We start from the raw sequence: 20,712 nt of genomic DNA on the forward strand, positions 1-20,712 counted from the left end.
TGTTTACAGGGAGCTCTGATTTTCTATGATAAAAACCTAAAATCAAAATGCCAAAATTTATAGGCATTTAGAATTTATTTTATTATAGTGACCAAGGCACTGGTAGTCTTCCAAAACTTTAAAATTGTAAACATATCAAGGAAATAATGTTCATCTGTGTATGCACATACATGCGCACGCACCCCAAATTTTGGGGCTCTAATCAGAGAATTTGCATTTTTTGTTAATCAGGGAAAACAAGAATCCTGGTAATGATTATGAGAACATGTTCGCAGTAAGTTCTAGACAGTATACGAGTAAACAATGAAAGTTTCTTCCTAGGCCCGTGCAAGTCGGCAGCAATCCAATCCAGCTTCGGATGGCAGTGATCTGATCTGGAGCTCCAGACCAGGTTTCCACCTTGATCCGGCTGAAGCGGCTCCAAAGCCGCCTCAGAGATCCAGCCATAGGGTATAATGGGGGAAATCAATGAAATATTTATAACTTTGTTGTTTTTTTGTCTGATTTGGATGGAACTTGCAGGGGTGGTAGCCTCCGCTGAGAACATGAAGCCCATCATGTTCCAAGAAGATCAGTGCAGGAGTTTGGGGGCTGAACTATACCCCAAGTTCTTGAAAGCAAAACTCCTGTCATGTCTACATGTTACACCACAGGGGGGTCAAAACTGCAGGGTGGTAGCTCTTGCTGAGGCCACAAAGCCTGCCAAGTTTCAAGATGATCTACCATCCTTGCAGCTGTCACCCCGCTGCACCTTAAACACTTGCAGTGTCACCCATGGCACAAGTTTTGCTTGTCCACAGCTTGAGAGGCAATTCCCCCAAACTCCTGCACTGATCTTCTTGAAACTTGGCAGGCTTTGTGGCCTCAGCAAGAGCTACCAGCCCTGCAGTTTTCACCCCCGTGTTGTAACACATAGACATGACAGTTTTTCATGAATTTGGGGTGCAGGTCCCCCAAACCTCTATACTGATCTTCCTGAAACTTGGCAGGCTTCATGCTCTCTGCAGGGTCTACTACCCTGAAAATTTCATCCCATTCAGACAAAAAACAACAGGAGTTATAGCTATTTTATTTTTCCCCGTTATACCCTATGGCCAGATCTCCAAAGCGGCTCCAAAGCGCTTCAGAAGCTCCGAACCACTTCGGGGAGCCCAACGAGACCAGCATTTCAACCTGGACATGCTGCTTCGGACCCCAAAGCCTCACACAGCCCTAGTCCTTCTTAATCCCTATGGTTGGAAAGTGGCTTTATGCCCTGGAGCATAGGCAAGTAGGGCTGGATTGGATCTCACAAATTCATCTAGTCCAGCCCACTGGTTAAGACAGGCACATCCCTAACTAAACTGTCCTAGCCAAACCAAACGGCAGTCTAATGTGGTCTCGAAAGTTTCCAGGGATGTAACTTCTTTAGGCAGCCTGTTCCAATGCTTAAACTCACTCATAGCCAGAAAGGTATTCCTAATCTAGAACGTATGTTTCTTCTGCTGCAGTTTGAAGCCATTGCTCTTTGTAGCTGTAGGGGACAGGACTGAGTAAAGCCCTTTAGCTTTCTCTTAATAAACTCCTCTCAAATCCCCCTCCCCTGCCCCATCTTCTTTTTGCCAAACTAAATAATGCTAGTTCTTTCAGCCTTTCTGCATAAATCATGCTTCTCATTATTTTTGTTGCTCTCCAATTGAATCTGTCCAATCTGTCCATATCCTTCTTGAAATGTGAAGCCCAAGACTGTACACAGTAGTTCATGTAAGGATTCCCCAATGCCAAATAGAGTAGAAGAATTACTTCTGCTGGTCCCCTGGCAGCCGACTGCACTGATGGGGGAGGGGGGGCATGCACCCATCCTCCCACAGCAGATCTCTCACCAGAAGGCAGCCACGCCACTTCTGGAAGTCCCGCAGTCACTTCCAGAAGCAGTGCAGTCGCTTCTGCTAGCAGCCCCACTCCCCAGCTGGTGTTCACGGGGAAGCAGGCCACTGCCTGGCCCCCCTGCCTATCACCTAGACAGGGAGCATGGCTTCACAGGTAGTGCACGCACACCCCTGTGCACTCACTATGTGTCGCCATTGATTTAACCTGCAGTTTGCTAGGCACGCTATGATTTGGACAATGGGATTGTGTGCAAGTTAGGATTAGAAGGGATCTTAGCAGGTCATCTAGTCCAACCCCCTGCTCAAAGCAGGGTCATCCCCAATTTATAATCCCAGCCAAGACTTTGTCTAGCCAGAACCTAAAAACCTCCAAGGATGGAGATTCCACCACCTCTTTAAGTAATTATTACTGAAGATGTTAAATACTACTGAAACCCAGGACAGACCCCTGGGGAATCACATTATCTGGTTGAGCGGAGGAATCAAGCCATTGATGACTGCTAATTGGACATGCTAATCCAAACAATTTTTTTTTCACGTAATCTGCATTTCTTTAGCTTATTAATGAGGATGTCGTGCGAGACAGCATCCAAAGCCTTGTTAAAAGCACAAAAGACATTAATTTCATTTCCAAAGTTTCGAAAGCACCTTTACTATTAATTAAGCCCACTATGTCTCATTCTTTTCCTGCACCTCCCTCCTGCTTCTTGAACCCTTTCCAACTATTCCATATCACTTTTCAGATGAGGTAACCAAAACTGATCACAATGCCACAAATAAGGGTGTAATACTGTAAAGTCTTTAGAAGGTTCTCTCTACCTCATTTTATTCCTTACATGATTTAATTTACTGCTTTTTGATTATTTCTATTCTGCCCCTGTACACTGTCCAGTAATATTCTACCCAGCCATGCAAAGACAGAAGAATCCACTGCTGTAAAGTTTGATTTCCTGGGGGCAGAGCAGTAAGAAACCTTCCAAGTGAGTTCCAAACTCTCCTGTGGGGCTATTTTCTTGGTATTATAGCAGATCCCAGGTGCTGCCAGGTTGAAGGTGGATCACAGTACCAACTCTGCTGCAGAATTAACATTAACATAACATTGTCACATGAGGTTGGTCAAAAACCTAAAACTATCAGGAATTGCACAGATTTTGGCCGATTCTGTAGGAGTACCTGACTCTTCAAAGCCTCCACATCTAAAGTTCTCACTCTGTTCACATCTTTGTTTCTCCTTCGGATGCTGGTGATAAGCATATAATAGCAATGGCCTGTTCAACAGTAAAGATCATTTCCAGTTCCATTTTGTGTGACACTTTTTGCACCAAAAATGGTTCCTCCCATACACCAAATTATTTAAAATCATACCTCTGTTTTATAAGACTGACAAATTCTTTTCAAAATGTGAATTAGACCAGGTACAATTAGTTTAAACATTTCATTTAAAAAAAAAAAGTCTTGCAGAACATTTGTTGCACCTAAAGGGAAGTGTCTAGCTTTGAAACACTTTACATAAAAATCTTATGGCCTCTTCCTATCCATCCATCCGCTTAAGGTGTTGATCAATCTCTTCCCAGTTTCCCCTGAAATTCCAACATTCTTGCAGGTTAAACAGCAAGGTTAAAACAGACTTCCAAGTCTGTTAAATTTTTCAGAATTTTAATGACACTGTATGAGCTAGCATACCTGTTAGCTAACCACAGACTACACAAATATTGGGAATTTAAGACAGTCTCTTTGTCTTTTTTATTTGTAACTGCCAAAAAATGGTTAGGCTAACTTTCAGGGGGCAAAAGACCACCCCAGGACATTCCTGAGCCTGCTACATCAGGTATAAACCTAACCAACTGAGGACAGGTTCCCTTCTAAAGAGCTTACAAGTCCAGGTCCTAACTGAAAGGACCATATCTCTAGGAGAATTTAAGTTACCCTGCTAAGAACTGGAGAAGACTGCATGCACTATTACCTTGGATAACTCTGCAAGATCACATTAGTTATACCAGTATCAAAACACTGCACAAGCAACCGGCCATTCTGATTTATCAGATGCCAAGTTTTGTTGTTTACATTCACGATGTCATCTTCAACTTACTTTGATCCTGGAATCTGCCATTAATGTGGGCCCAGCTGTGCTGCTCCTGGCTTAACTGTTGTTCATGCAGATCTACAGGGGTAGGATTAATACCCGTTCCTTCAAGATACAATCTGATTCTCTGCCGCCACTGCCACCTTAAAAGTATAACAACAATAATAATAATAAATAAATACATAAATCAAATAGAGAGGTGGGTTATAGCATGAGCAGTTGACTCTTTCATTGGGTGGTGGCTTACCTTCACCAGATTATGTAGACACAAGAGAGTTCCTTAATATAAAAGTCACTCTCAAAGCTTCAAACAGACTTGCAAAGACATCCTAATTCAATTTCTACCATCTCACCCATTACTTCAAACTACTTAAATTAATTCTACCTAGTTGTTTGCATTATTAGCTGCCGATTTAAAAAAGTGTTTTGAACTTTTTAGGAGATCGTCTATTGCCAGGCTATCCAACTTCCACATTCTTAGTGGCCACACACCCCAGGGGTTGCACCAAGCGAGCCATGAGCCACCAGGTCGTGCAGATGTTTCTTCCTACTGCTTTATGGGCAACTGGCATCCCCACTGGTGCAAGGCAGACATGAATTATCTTCACTCTTGCTGCAACATGCGAGTCCCAGTGCAGTGGTGCCACAGACAAGCACAATCTGCCCCCCAAATATATGGCCAGGAGCGCACCTCAGCTCCCCATGTTGCTCTGCACTGCTCCACCTTCTAGGGCAGAGGTAGGAAGTGGCCACAAGAAGAGGAAAAAAGAACCTACGGAGATTGCAGCCAAGCAATAGGGGGAAAATGGCAGCCAGGTGAGAGCTCCAGGCTGCAATTTAACTCCTTGCAGGCCAGATGGACAGATCTACTGTATTGTAAACCTTAAATCATTGCAAGCAAGGATATTTATTCTTCCACATACACATGACCCTAACCAGCCTTAAATTCTTTGGGGTTTGGAAAAAATAGAAGGACTCAGAATTTGTGACAAAAAAAGGAAAATTGGTAGCTTTGTACCATCGTGTTTGCAATTTTTGGGAGCTCAGAGGGAATATTTCATCCATCCCCCCTACTCCCATCCACCTCCATGAGACCCACTCCATGCTCTGGGAACTCTTACAGCATTTATGTGGAACACATTCACTGGTATTTGTGTCCTTTTCCAAGTTGCTGAGACTTCCCCCTCCTCCAGTTTTTCCCAGAACAGAAAAATTCCTGCCCCTCCCCTCCTGTTTAAAAGTATATATCAACTGGAAACAGCACCAGAAATTTCCTCTCAATTTCCACTCAGAAGGACTTGATCTTTAAAAGCAGTCACAATCACATGCCTTAAAAACATAGTCCCACGTATCATTTAAAGTTGCCTGACATCTTCAATTATATAACCCTGCTTAGTCACTGGTAACATTTTGCCAGACTGTCTAGGGCAAATTTTTCCATGCCTCAGGCTTACTATTATTATGGAAGATTTCACCCAAAATGTTTCTGCCATTTCTGTGAGTTAAGCTAGGGAAAAAAAAATATCTGTAAGCTTCTCAAGGAAAACCTCTAGACCAGGGCTGTCAAACAGTGCCCGCACGCAAGATTTCACCCACTGAGTCCCTCTATCCAGCCACTGGGCTACCCAAGGGTGCCAGAAATCTGGCCATTTGGCCCCACTGAGCACTGCCACCAGAACTGAGCTTGGCCTACTGCTGCCAGATTCTGCACTGCTCCCACTCCTGTCATCACTGGATCCTGCCAGACCCCACTCAGCTACTACCATGGGGCGCCACTCGCCATTGCAGCAGCCCTCATGCCCTGGGTTGCATCCGTCTCACAAGGAATCCGACAGTCTGGATCTGGCTGGAGGCCCCAAATGAATGTGACACCCCTGCTCTACACCATGTTCTACAGCTGAAATTTGAAAAAGTGTTCTGTATCAGGGATATGCCTCCTGGCATCGCTGTAAAAATTCACTTAAAACTGGCCAATGTATAAGTCTTTAAAAATTATAGATGCAAACTAGATTTTTAGCTAAAACTTCCAAGGATTCTAACCTCAGTGAGCATGCTGAAACCTCGGTTCCTAGCACTGACACTACCGCATGCATACCATTCCCACAGACTGAGGATAATCAAAGCTCTGGATTTTTCCCTGCAATGGTTGTTCTGCACCCTCAGAGTCAGAAGCTCATCTCTTCTATGTCCCTTAATTAACTACTTAAACAGTGTGGCAGAGGAAAAAAAAAAAAACCATCCAATTCCAGTGTGGAGGGAAGAAAGCTGAACCAGAAGAAGGACAGAGTAAATTGGCACAAGGGGTAGTGAGCCTTGACCTGCAAGAGAGGAAGGGAACAGAAACTAAGAGTGGGAACCAGGGGGGGCTGGAAGGAGACAGCTAGCACTAACTGTAAGAGGCTTCCTGAGAAAGTGTTGTTGCAGCAGAGGAAGAAACTGGGAAGTTGTGCCAGTATTGTTTTGTTTCCTCTCTTGAGCTATAATGTTACTGCTCAAGTCAGGGGTTTTCAAACTTTTTTAATAAGTGTACCCCCTGGGGGGGCGGGGCACACAGCCAGACACTGAGCAGGGGGAGAAGGAGGGGGGCCGAGCAACCAGACATGGTGCAGTGGGGGCAGGGGGTACATGTACCCCCAGTTGACAGCTCCCGAATTGTGTGATAAAGGCAGGCTACAGTAATTAACATTAAATGCTTTATTAATGTTTGGGCCTGGTATGCTCCTGCATAATATTACAACTCTTAATGAAGTGTTTGCATTAGCATGTTTCTGCATAACAAAGTTATTATGACTGTCCTTTAAATATTTATAACTTAAGACCTTTAACATCAAAATAATACATATTTTAAAACTAAAAATCTTAAAAATTAAAAAAGTCAATGAGAAATATCCAAAAATAAGCCAAGTAATTCCAGATCTTGCTATTTCAGTAGGACACTTGCGTGGGTCTTTCAGAGCTCCTTGATCCTTGGAGCAACATTGCTTTCCTTGTAAGCTCTAGATATTCAGTTTCAGTTTCCAAGCAAAACTTGAGATGTTTCATCCACAACTCTGATGCTTCTGGCGTAAAAAGCTTTCTTTGCTCAGTTCAATCAGTTTGTCATCTTCGTGAACATTCAGACTGTGCAGCATTTCTTTGTTGGTAGCACTTGAAAACAGATCCCTGATCCAGTCCCAGTCAATTTGTAGTGACTTTTCCATTTCACCAAAATACCTGTTAAACTGAGCAACAAGCCCTATTAGATGGCTACAAATTACCTCTAAAATGTCAGTGACTTCTGATGCTCCATCATTTAAGTCCATTAGGCAAGCAACCATTACTGTTATTCCCATTTTCACTCATTCATATCCTCTCCTGTTGTTCGTGTTGGCAGTTCAAAACAATAACAAAAAGGTCTTCAACCAACTTCCTTTCCCAAACACAGCAAACAAATACTGACAGTTGAGTCTGATTTCCTATATCTGTAGATTCATCAACCTGAAGAACGTATGTAGAGATGGTTTTCAACCTCTCAAGCAGTTGCATCTCCACATCCTCTGCCATTTCACAAATTCTTTGAGAAACAGTATGGTCTGAAACAAGTATCTTTAACTCTATCCACATGCTCTTGCCAAATGGTACTTTACAAATGTCTACTACAGCAGGTATAATCAAAGATTCTCCAACCATATGTGCTTTCCTGCATTTTGCAATTGAGCAATATCAGATCTGAGGCCTCCAGAGCACTTATGCTGACTTCAGTGCTATGAGTAGACACCTCCTTCTGATGTTTGAAATTTAAGCCACCTTTCAAAGTATTCAATCAGTTTTATAACCAAGCTGGCATGCTTTGTTTCCAAGTGTCTTTTTAATAAAGACTGCTTCATACACTCATTGGAGAGTTCCTCCAAACAAATGACACTTCGGTTTGGATTTATCTTTCGGACCCACATATATAAAACTGGACTACAAATAGGTACTGCTGTACTTCTAAACTTTGTCACCTTGCACTTTCTATAGTACACCCTTCTGTGTTTTTTTCCTGTTTTTCCTTTTGCACTTGAGGAATTTATCCATGTTCAATTGAGCTTCCTCAGTGCTCTGCCACTGCAGACATGCTGAAACTGCCCCGTGAAGCTACAGTGGAAAATATTTGTGGGGGGAGAAGGGGGTGAAGGAGCTGAGTATGTGCACACTGGCGGGGAATAGGGTAGAGGTAGGAGTGAATGGGGTCCCAAGGCGAGGGCGGGTCCCAAGATGTTTGGAGCCCAGGGAGCTCATCTAGGGGCAGGGAGGGGGGCTCCTGCCACCGCACAAACCTCAGAAGCCTGGGGGTCACATGCCCCCCAGATCTGTGTGTGATGTGGAAGTAGCTGCTGCTGCAGGCTGGACTCTGCACCCTGCTGCCACTGCCCCAAGAGACACGTTTTGCCACATGCCTGTTGCCATCGCAGATATAGGCGCACAGACACCCCCCCCCCCCCGCCGCCCCAGGAGGTAAGTGTGTAGGGGGGGAAGGGGGCAGATAGGGACCCCCACAGTGCAGGAGGGAGTGGGGCAGGGGTCTTGGGATAATGGGAGCCTGGTAACTCCCACTGTGTGGTTGTCAAGGGAGGGGCTGTGGGAGAGCAATTGTAGTGATAAAGGCATCCCACTGGGCCAGCGGGGGGGGGAGGGGGGGGTGCAGATTAAAATCAGGCAGTAATTCAATTTACCATTTTCAGGCACCTGCAAAAAACTTTGCCATCAACTTCACCATCACAGTCAGTCATCACCGTTGCCACATTCCCACAGCTGGTCGCATGTGCGACTTTACAAGCTGCTGACATGCCTCACACCGGTCAATCATGTGCCGCCAGGGTGGGCAAAAAACACCCCCCACTGCCTGCCATAAAGACCCTTGCAGCTCTGCTGCAAGGGAGTAGGGGCCAATCTGGAGAGTGAGCTGGGGTGAAGCACCACACTGTAATGCGTGGCTGGCACCTGGCATGTTGCTCCCCCTCCCCCAGGTAACAAGGTTAAGTATGCCACGCTGCAACACTGCCCCAGGACAGCACAGCCAGGAGGGGCTGGGGAAGCACATGGGAGAGTCACACTTTGTTCTTGGTCAAGCCTCACCAGTGGCAGACTCAGGCCACAGTATGGGGCTATAAGAATGCGCTAGGAGAAATGTCACCGCCATGCCCGGACCCTGCCTGCTGGCTCACCCCTGCGTACCCCCTAGGACAGGGGCAGGCAATTATTTTGGGCAGAGGGCCATTTACCCAGTTTTGGCAGGCTGTTGAGGGCCGCATTGGTAGCCTGGTCCCTTGACAGGTGCCCCACCCCTGGTCATGGGGTGGGTATGGGGCCACTTTCCCCACCTCACACTCAGCTTTTCCCCAGGCCATATTTCCCAGGCTCCTTCCCTGCCTGGGGCCCTCCCCTGCCCTTCCCCCTTACCTGCAGTTCTGGCATGGAGCAGCCCTCAAGCCAGAAGCCCCTGCTGGGGCTTCCGGCTAGGGGGGTGGGGACAGGTGGGCCCTGCTGTTGTGGGAGCCTGCCAGGCTTCCCCTGGGTCCTACTGACCTTGGTTCCTGTCATTTTTGACAGGAACCAAGGTCAGAGAAATATTAAATTTTCTAAATTTTTTAAGGGCCCTGCAGGCTGTATAGAAGGGCCTCACAGGCCATATCTGGCCTGCAGGCCGTATTTTTCCCACACCTGCCCTAGGACCTATCCAAGTACCCCTGGGGGTACGCATACCCCTGGTTGACAACCCCTGGCTTAAGTTGCCACAAGATCAGTAAGTTTAGGCCTCAAGATTAAAGCAACTGTCCAAGCTAAAACTTAAGACAGCATTTTAAGTTTAAAAAAATAAAACCCCCAAAACCTCTCTACTTGACACTGTTCTTTCTCTTACCTTCAAGGCTGGTAGAAGAGTTCCATTTGGCCTAACTAAACATAATTAAGGTTTCAGAATAGGGAGAAGGGGGCCAAACTGGGCTTACAATAAGCCAACTTGAAATCTTATCTATGGGAACTAAAGTTCCACACAAATTAGTAATACTACAAACCCAGAGTAAAGGGCCTACCAGTTGGAACACTCTTATGGCACCATACCATCCTGAATCACTTTGAACAGTTCTGCTAACACAATGTTAAAAATGGTTATGGCAGCAAGCAGCTCTTTCGCACTAAGATCCTCAACTTTAACATCTCTAGAACTTAATCACTGTTAAAATGGTGCCAAGTTCTTGGAATTTCTACACTATAGGCAAGGTCTTTGACTCCTGCTAGAAATTAAAATGACTATCAGTTTAGTAATGCAAGGTGAACCATCTGATTATTTACAGTTAGCTTTTATAAGACCACATTAGCTGAGGTTTCATTCATTTGACCATCATATCTCAACCCAGTTTACACTAGAATCCAGCTACAAATTAAATTGGTCAGTGGCAATAAATAAGATGCAATTAGAGCAGTAAATAGAAGCTAATCATCACTGCTACATTAATTTTCCACACTGTGGTGGAAACTTACCGGAGTCAGGGGAGAGGCAGCAGGATGCTGCACCAGTAGCGAAAGTGAAACCGTAGCAGTTCACAGATGAAGATCAAAAGAAGAGCCCGCAGCAGAGCTGGGGATGGCTCCCGCGTCTGCCTGGACACACTTTATAAAAGCGTGCCAAGGGCAGTTGGCCGTGCAGGCACCTGGCACCAAGAGAAAAACGTCTGGCAGGAAGGAAGCCAGAGGGACTGGAAACAGTGTCCCCGGCCAGCCTGGGGAAGAGACTTGGTGGCTCCCTCAGAAGGGGAGCACAAAAGGAATGCTGGGCCAGTGAGGGCCCAAGGAGCCGCTTATAGAGCCAGCATGGACTGGAGACTGGGACACCAGTGAATACAATGAGGACAGGACCCTGACCCAGATGACAGGTACCGAACTCGGGGAGCAAATGATGCGTCAAGTGGGGCTGGAGCCTGGGTAGAGTCTGGCTCCACGTAAGCCAAGAGCAAAGAGCAGCCACAGGGAGTGCTTGGTACAAGTAGCACCAGTAGCCAATGACCGCAGGCCCTAAGAAACCGAGCGCCAGAGCATCGGCCCTGAAGGAGAACACCATGGTTGGCATTAGGCAGGCTGTAGGGGAAGTGGAGTCCCAAGAAGAAACAACCGTGAGGAAGGCCGAAGGAAAGTACCAGGGGAGGCAGGACCAGACCTCGTCCTCCTGACAGAAAACTACTCGAAGACGTGGCAGGCGAGACCCCTGGGAAACTGACTCAAGACCACTCCCAATAGCCTGGCCGTGCAGCCCAAGAAGCCACAGCAAGGTTCGTGAAGAGTCCAAACGCGCAACGCTCGGGGGAGAGGCATGGGAGGTTACACACATAGAGACTGCATCCCTTTATGCCAGGGGCGGGCAATTATTTCAGGTGGAAGGCCACTTACTGAGTTTTGGCAAGCCACCAACGGCTGTATGACAGGCAGCTAGGGGCAGATAACTATTAAATTTTCTAAATTTTTTTTAGCAGCCTCGTGAGCTGGATAGAATGGCCTGGCAGGCCACATCTGGCCCACAGGCCACATTTTGCCCGCACCTGCTTTAAGCCAAGATTTCAAAGTAGGAATGCACAGAGGAACATCTAATCTGCTCTCAAATTTAAGTGGTCTTAAGACCGTGCTCAGTTTAAACTTGGCTTGTACAAAAGTCTCATAGCTGTAGTTATCAAGTGCTTATTAGTTCAGAAATTATTCCCCAGTTTTATTTCACTTTGAGATTATGGCATTCTTTAAGTGCAAAACTCTGAAATGCCTCACAACATAACTCCCACACTATACACACTATATAGTTTAAGTATACTTCTAAATATTAGCATGGCACTATCCCTGCATTACTAGAGTAGAAGAATATATTATTCTGCAAAGGTCAAAAGTGCAAGCAAAATTGTCAAGTTCCCCATCAGAAGTCTCTATTAGAGCTGGAAACTGAATCTCAGACCTCATGCATCTATTCCAGGGGTGTCAAACAAAAGGGCCCATGGTGTTGCTCTATCTAGCCCACAGGATGGCCTGAAATTGGGGGTAAAAATAATAGCCCTGCCTACCAGCCTGCGGCTGTTTTCAGAACAGGAGGGGGAAACGGAGTGAAGGGAGTTCAGTGTGGGGTTTGGTTTTTTTTAGCCATCTCTGGAGGGTGCGGCCACTGTACCGAAGACCCCTTTCCTCTCCCCAACCCGGTGGAGGGGCTTCCATTCACCCACCCCACCCTTCAGCACCAGCTGGAGAGTCCCACGAATGAGCTCCCTCTACTGCCTTCCCCCACTCCCCATTCTGAAAACAGCAAGCACTGGCAGAGAGTCCCGAGCATTGCTATAGGAACCCGGCTACAAGCTCCCAGCCCACAGCTGGATTTCCCTCCCCCTGGAACCAACAGTGAATTTCTGTTCGGTCTGGGGTAACATAAAACTCAAAACACTTTGCAGAAAAACCTTCTGAGTCACAGCTGGGAGCTGCAGTTCTGTCTGCATGCCCACTTATCCTCCAGCTGCTTCGCCCAGCACCACCACTGCAGCCTTACCTCCTCAGCTGCTGGCCCTGCCATGCCCCATACTAGAACTGGAGTTGCCATCGCACCATGGGGCATGCAGCAGCAGCATTCCAGTAGGGCAGGTAGCAAAAGCCAGAACTGCCACCACTGCTGTGTATTGCATGCCCTGTCCCAGAGCTGCAGCTGCAACATGCCCCAGGCTGGATCTGGTCTATAAGAAGCCCCAGGGTCCTGATCTGGCCTAGGGCATGACATGAATTAGACACCTCTGTCTTAAACCAATGCTTTAATCATAAAGCCACTCCTAAATATGGTAAGTCTCTAAGTTCATTTAAAAGAAATTATATTTTGTATTAACTTTTCTTATCCTGCTTGTGCAACTGCTCATCATTACATATGCTCTCCTCTGCAAATATGTTTTGTAGCAACAAAGATCAGACAATCCTACCTGAACTCACCACGATAAAGCTTCTGTAGAGCATCTGGAAAGGAATGCGTATAACGCACAGGTAAACACAAGTGACCCTCAGACCTAAAAGTGGAAAAAGGACATAACAGTTAAGTGTGATGGCCTAACCATTGAGAACTGGTTCTTCTTATTGCTTCAAACAAAGTTAAGTTTTTCCATCTCTTAAAACTGGTTGTGTTCTCTCTCATTATGAGAGCAAGCATGAGAACAGTTCAGAGGCATTATTTGCTGTTAGCAAATGGCTCAGATTCAGCCATCTGAATAAAGGCCATATAAAAAGGGAAAAAAAACCAGAATAAAACGAAACTAAATGGATTAATTTTGTACACATAACAAGCCATCATAACAGTGAGTCTAGCAGAATGATGGACCTACTCTCATCTCTGAAACAGGTCTGGATAGAGATGCACTGGAAGGAGCATGGGGAAATTTGCATAAAGCTGACAGTAAAACCACTAAGGCTCAACCCTAGAGCAATACTGCTGAGCTGGCTGGCTTCCAGAAATATGCCTAGTCACTGGAATCAGACAATCCTTCCCAAATGTGCTTACTCCACCAGTGGTGTTGTAAAAAGTTATATAGCAACCAACTTGCCTCCCATTACAATAACAAGTAGCTTAATTTCAGCCTCCCAGATGGAGAGACTCTCTCATCTACAGACAAAGGTGACAGGAAGCTTGGGTCCAAGCCAAAAAAAACTGAGCCTTGATACCCTCAGCAAATCAATTTTCTTATTTCACATTAGATATTTGCCATCTTAAGGTAGCTATTTTGCACCCTAACATTCTGTACTATTTAGGGGTGCACAAAGAATTTTCTGGGTCGATACTGATGGCTGATTATTAGCCAGCCATGACTGGCTGATACCAACACAATTGCCAATATGCAGCCTCACAGCTTGGAGAGCAGCATCTGGCTGGTAAGTCTGTGGGGAGGGGAAGGGTGTGGGTGTGCTGATCAAGACCCCCCACAGGGAGGGAGTAGGGCTGGGGCAAGGGCAGGTGCTGCCCAACTAGGGCAGGGTGCAGGATGGAGCTGCAGGCGGCTTGTCCAGGGGAATGGAAGGGTGAGTTGGCTCTCTACCACTGCAGGCAACCCCATGGGAGGCATGTGTCCCTGCATTTGTATGTGGAGTGAGGGTGGGCTACCTGCTGTGGGCTCAGGGTTGGGGATTGCACCAGCCTCTTCCCAGCAGGGGGCTGGGCCAGGGCAGTGCTCGGGGATGGCAGGTGGGGGTGGAGCAGCAGCAGCAGCTGGGGGGGGAGGGGTTTGTTTACAGGATGGGCGACAGCCATCTCAAAATTCACTGTAGCCCCGCCCCTCCGCATGAAGTGGCCAGCGCAGCCCCTGGCCCTGAACACACCCTCACCCTGCACACAAATACAGGGGAGTACATGCACCCCACGCCTCCTTGGGGGGTGCACAAAGTGGCCAGAAGGTGCTCCCCACCTTGTTCCTGGATGAGCTTCCCGCGCCTTGGCCCAGCTGCATAGTGCCTGTCCGGGCCCCAGTACCACTCCTTCCCTCACCATGGGGGCCTCAATCTACCCCCCCAAACTCTTACCAACAGGAGGCTGCTTTCCAAGCTGCCAGGTTGCATTCCTGGCTGTGTGTATGCATACAACATTTATTGGTGATATTATTGGCTGCACCAACCAAAAGAAGCTGATTGCTAATGTCAATTTTCCTTTTACTGGTGCTGATATGATATAGACCAATATACCAGTCCACCTCTAGTACTATTCAGAGCTGATATGGCGGAAAACCAAACCATTACAAATGCCAGATCAGACTGAGTTGGGTAGGGAAAGAACTGAGTCTCTCATTTGGCCATTATCTTCTTATCTATTAAAGAGCCGATCAACAATTTTACAAGCTCAAGCCAAACCTAGAAACCACCAAAAAAAAAAGAGTTCTGGTAAGAATTTAAACTTACAGGGAATTATGCTTTTTATCTGTCACACATTATTGGTGTATACACTGAAAGTGATTGTGAGAAGCAGTTTCAAAAGCTTCCCAAAAGCATTAATTGAATAGAACGTCTAATACAAGAGGTTAATCATAACTACCAGCCATATTATTATGTGGCATTCAGATTATTCCCCAGAATTTACAAAAGCCATACACCACCATTTTCAAAAATAAGGTAGAATTAAACCCAGATTTACTTCTACCTACCTGCTTGGTTGTCAGTGGGAGCTGTAGGACAAATAATACTTTAGAAAGACTCATAAATGTTGATTTGGAATTCTGACTTCAGGCCATATTCTTGAAGGTCACTCTTCAAACCTGTCTCTACATGACCTCTAGAGACTTGGGTTCTACTCCAGTGTAAGTTAAGTGACTGACAATTTAAGTTAACATTTAGTCATTTCACAAATATTTGTTCAAGGACACATGCTTGGTGAATGGGAGTTTGCTTTCTTAGTGTTTTGGAGCCAGTCTGATATTCAAATACTACCAGATTCCTATGAATTTGCCTCTGGATGGAAAAAAGCAGTTACTATAGAAGCCAGCAGAAAAGATTTCAGCTCAATAACAATGTTTTCTGTGACAGCAGTGAAAAGCTGATGCTGACCAAAAACAACAAAACCAAAAACCAAAACAGACAACATGCACGCACATACATAAACTGTGCACTAAACACCTATTCTTGCTTATGGAATGTAACACTTCTACAAATTTTGAAAGCTCCATCATTTCTTCTCCTAGAAAGAGAAAACAGATATTTGGGGGTTCTCTGTAGTAGTTACCCACTACAGAATCTACTTTTTATTTATTTCTCCTAAGAATGAGGAAAATATTCTTTATATTTCAGTTAGCATGTGAAAATAGAGCAGTCATTTTTGAAGTAAGTATCAAGCCTATATTTCTGACTCGACAGATATACCTACTATAATAGATGGTAGCTATATTAAGATACACAATGTTTTGCCTGTTGACAGCTTTCCCTAACAGGAAAAAAAAAACTTAAAATGCTGAAGATACAGGGCAGTAATACTGTTGATTTTAAACGGAAGTGGAAGTTACAGTCTCAGGGTTCAGATATAATAGGTGAACATAGGCCTAATATTATGATGCAGGAACAGAAGAAACTCATGTTTTGAGAGAAAAGGTTTGGGAAGTGAACTTCCCTATACATATTCATTCAGCATAACAACACAGGAGTAAGCATTAATAGTAAAATCTGGTTATATTTAAACTTCCAGAAATACCAGATTTCTAAATTGTGCACTATCATATAGAGGGCAAATATCATAATTCTAAGCAATACTAATTAATCTGCAAACAAAAGTAACATAACTTAAACAGCTGAAGCTTGGAAAAATTATGACTGCCCAAGTTTCTTTCTTTACAACTTCTCTAATCAAAATGTGCGTCTGAAAGATCCAGTTTCTGATCCTTTACCACGATCTTCAGGTACTTCATTAAGCTGAAGATTTATACAAACTGAACAAGTTTCTCCAAACTTTTTTTTTTTTTTTAAACCATGTGGACATATATCAAAACACAGACCACTTCCCCCCTTGCCCATGTACTGTGGAAGATCATGGAATCAGAAACAAACAAGAAGTTAGAGGTTGTACAGAATAACTGGCTTCTTTTCCACTGGTGCAGAAGCAGTGTACTTAGCAGATTCCCAGATTACACTCGGGACCAAATGCCTTGCTATACTAGAAGTACCTTTCCAGCATCCAAAAAATGCATTGTTGAATTGGATTTCTGAACAAGCAATGCAACAATACAAACACTGTTTCTGTTTAAAAACTGGAAACAAAACGAGCTTTTTTCTGGAGGCTTCTGGGTTTCTTTCCAGACCCTTACATCCAATTGTGTTGTACGGAATAGCAACATGCACAAATTCATATTGTGGTTGACCAAGTAAAATTACTGTTTTCCCAAATGTGTTATTCTTACCTTTCTGGATCAGTGTTTACTCCAATAACTGGCTTACATCTGTCAAATACTTTACTGGCAGCCAGCAACATTGTGCCGTCACCTACGGAAAAAAATAAGAGGCATGAAAAACTGGCTTTACTTTTACTGAACAATGTTCAAACACTCCATATTAAAATCGAGTCTCAGATACACAAAGCAGCGCTACAATCGGTTTTCAAGCACTTTTACCTAGGCACTAACAAGGTAAGACAAAAGTAAAACTGAAAAATGGACCTGCATTTAAGCGTGCTCTTCCTTGATGGAATGAAGAGAACACACCAACTGCAGAGACTTCCTCAGCTTGACAAAGGGTTTTTAAACCCAAAAGCTTGCTAAAAATTTTTTCCAACCTTTTAATTTGGGCTAATAAAAGATATTAGATTCACCCAAAGAACCCTGTCTGCCTATGACCTTAGACCAACATGGCTACAACCTACACCTCTGCATTTAAAGCATTTATTCAGTCTTTAAAGCTGGATACTGCTGAGACAAAATTAATTTAGAAGCACAGTAAAAGTCCAAGGTCTACAGGAGCTAGCACTAAAAACACCAACTTATTTGATAATTGTACATGGACAGTTAATTTTTGGTTTAAGCAAATCTAAGACTAGCATCTGTGGAAGCTTTTGTATGTTAATGAAAACTGGTACACGGGAAAAAACCCATTCTTGCTATATTGTATCAGTTAAAGGAAAAAAAAAGTACTTACTATTTTTGTACCAGAACTTTACTAGCGTATGGAAATGTGATGCAATTCTGATCATTTACCACAAACTTCAGAAATAGTATTTGAAGCATACATACATATATTTTTCCCCACAATTGTGGCTTCCAGTCATTATTCAGTAGAAGGCCTTAAATGTTCCCAAATAACATGAGTTTCAATGAGCCATATCTCAAGTCCAAATACTTCTCATTTAAATATATATTTCTACCATTTTGTAACTGGAACAAGGGTAAGCCAATACAGACTCAAAAACACTGTAGACAGATGCAGTAGTACTGTAAGCAGCCTGCAACAAAACAAGTGACCAAAATCCACCTGTTTTCATTGTTATTCAGAATCCCAGAGGCAGCAATGAAACTGAGAAGAACCAGAATATTCTCTGCTGCAGCTTTAAAAACAGTACAAAAGCAGAGACCACATCATAAGTACAACCACCAAGAAATTCTGAATAGGGGAAGGAGCAAGAAGGGAAAGAATGTTCTTTCTTTCCTACTTTACACACAAGTGGGACTGGGAGTCCTCTGGATTTTTACAAACATCTGCTAGCCAAAGTCTAACATAAAACATGAAATCCCCAAGGTTCCCTCAAGAGACTGTATCCCAGAAGGCAGCCCAGCAGTTAGGAGGATATTTGCTTTGCATTATGACACTGGAATCCTACTACTTCTCCTCATCAACCTTTTAGCTGGCAGGTTTACCATTCAGGTAAGTGCATCTGGTTAAATGCTTAAACCAAACAGATGAATGTGTAAGTGAGCAAAAAATTTGAGGGCGGGAGAGGGGAAAGGAGGAACAAGTAGGAGAAAGAGGGCTAATCTTCACCCCACACACTTAACTACAAGATAAGGATGCTTCAAAACACTATTATCTTTTTACACGAGTTGAGAGTATGTCCAATTCTACAGTTTAGATTGTGTCACCTTGTATCATTAGCATCTCTACAGCATGTAAAACAACCAAAAAAAAAAAAAAAAAAAAAACTTACTGAGCTGAAGCACAAGAAAAAGAAGATGGGTCATGTCACTTAATTTTCCCCCAGATTACTTTTAAGAGTTTTATCCAAAAATGCACCGACTACCCTACAAAGCATGAAGCAATCAAACTCTTCATAATGCTTCATAACAGAGATTACCATTCTCTTAAATCCACGACACCTTTCCCCACAAAAATGAATACCTCCGGCTGATATAACAGCATCTGCCCACTGAGCTGTCTCTTCATTATATTCGCGACGCTTAACAAGGCGGACCTCAATCCTCTCATTCCTAGAAAAGGGCAGAGAAAGCACAATGAAAAACAAACACGTCAGTTCAAGTTTTCATGCGGATATGAAACGTAGGTGTTAAAGGATAAGTTAGTTACGCTATTTAATTTATGAGTAATATTGGAAAAATGTTTTCTGAAGTGTCCAACTTAGTGTGTACTAGCTCTGTGCATTTAATGATTCATTTACTGTCCTGAGAGACCTGATATATCTGTTTAAAAATGGTTCACTACATAACTATATTATAAAAAAAGGCAGTTTCATGAAAGATGCTTCATAACCTGTTCTACTGTTATACACAATTGGTTTTTTTTGGTGCGCTAGCCAGAAATCCACACACTCCATGTACTTACTCAAACCACAGAGTCACAACTTTACTGAAATGGTTTAAAATGCTTCCCTTCCAGAGTCTCCCAGGATTTCCACACAGAAACCATTATCTGCACTGCCTACAAATTAACCTATGTTTTGCTCAAGCAGCATATTTTACATTGAAAGTGTTGTCTGAGTTTAAATCATTTACTTGATCAGGGCTGCAAACTGCAATCTACAGCAACAAGCACATCAACAAAAAACAAGAGAGTCCCAAGTATAGTGAGCACATGCTGCAGGCCTCGTAGGAACGATCTTTGCCATTGTGCATGTCAACTTTATCAGCTCGTTTGGCTGATCTCTGCAGGACTTCACAGAGATAGGAAGAACTAGATTTTGTACCACAGATCTCTTTAATAAAAAGTTACTTTATATTGTAAAAATAAGTAACAAAAAAAACCTTTCCCCATCATTCTTAAATGTTTATGCTTACCGTAAACTGTCTACAACATGCTCCACATTTTTTGTATGAATATGATGTCGCTCCAGTAGTCCACTGTAGTTAGATCCCTTCAGTGCAAGCTATAAAAGAAAAAAAGTGATCTTGAAACAGCCAGCCATCCCAGGTTACTAGGTAAGGTAAACAGAAATAGGAAATGATACACTCTCATGCTCATATAAAGTACCTAAGCTAGTGGTTTTCAACCTTTTTGGACTTGACCCACCCCTCTAACTCATGAATTGAATGGCATCTCATTTAAAAAACTAATCCTTTACTACAGTGGTTACCTGGGGGGAAGGAGGTGGGGAAAGAAAGCGTCAGCCAGGCAGGGCCAAGTCTTAACCTGCCCTTATCTGCTTATCTTCTCATACTTCAGCAGCACCCTTTAAAGGATACCACCCCACCCCAGATCCCAGGCCACTCCTTCACTCTGGCTGAGAATCACTGATTTACACATAGTCAAATATGTGGATATGCCCCAGCCAACTTCAAATGACCTAGCCCAGAGTGCAAGCTGCAGAAATTGCCCAGAACCCAAGTACAGGCTCTGCCATTAGCAAAGCCAGCATGTGCACAGGTAGTGTGGATACAGCTACACAAGCTGTAGGTCAGCTCTGACTGCAGCATAAGCATATCCAGAGACTGAGCCAAAATGGTAGCAGTGGAGAGTGTGTGAAACTTGGAAGAGTCAATGCGAGTGCAGAGCTACAAAATACTGAGTCTGAAAAAGCAACCCCACTACCCTATCTTTATTATGGATGGGGATCATATGTCTGAGCTAAACACAGAATGTTACCAAATAGCATCATGGATAACACTTGCTTCCTGCATGGAAAAAGCACCCATTCTTTAAGAACAAACTACTCACTGCTTTTGATATTTATTCCTGGGATACTCTGCATAATTTTTTCTAGACTACTTTAGGTGATCTTGCTCTTGGTACAGGTTAATAGTTGCAGTCTAGCACCCACCTCTGCTGGAAAAAACAGGGATTTTTGCAAGGAAAACTTCACTTCAATACCCTCTGAAACTGTGGAGGAATGGA

General features: G+C 44.0%; 1 protein-coding gene across 5 annotated transcripts in view; it reads right to left on the reverse strand.

Annotated features, from left to right (window-relative positions):
- Nucleotides 1-19,733, reverse strand: part of NADK2 (NAD kinase 2, mitochondrial) — a 63,393-nt gene extending 43,660 nt beyond the window's left edge. For 3 of the 5 annotated variants that reach the window (XM_019531962.1, XM_019531961.1, XM_019531963.1), the window contains exons 1-4: nt 18,766-18,848; nt 16,842-16,923; nt 12,903-12,986; nt 3,958-4,094 (exon numbers count right to left, since the gene is read on the reverse strand). In XM_019531962.1, the coding sequence (XP_019387507.1) occupies nt 3,958-4,094; nt 12,903-12,986; nt 16,842-16,912 (292 nt within the window). In that variant the 5' untranslated portion in view covers nt 16,913-16,923; nt 18,766-18,848. Of the gene's footprint in view, nt 1-3,957; nt 4,095-12,902; nt 12,987-16,841; nt 16,924-18,721; nt 18,849-19,658 lie in introns of those variants that run through there. The other 2 variants (XM_019531960.1, XM_019531959.1) reach the window with 2 other exon arrangements.
- Nucleotides 19,734-20,712: the final 979 nt, after the last annotated feature.

This window comes from Crocodylus porosus, unplaced genomic scaffold (assembly GCF_001723895.1).
Source record: "Crocodylus porosus isolate Cpor-Errol unplaced genomic scaffold, CroPor_comp1, whole genome shotgun sequence".
Lineage (NCBI taxonomy): Eukaryota > Metazoa > Chordata > Crocodylia > Crocodylidae > Crocodylus > Crocodylus porosus.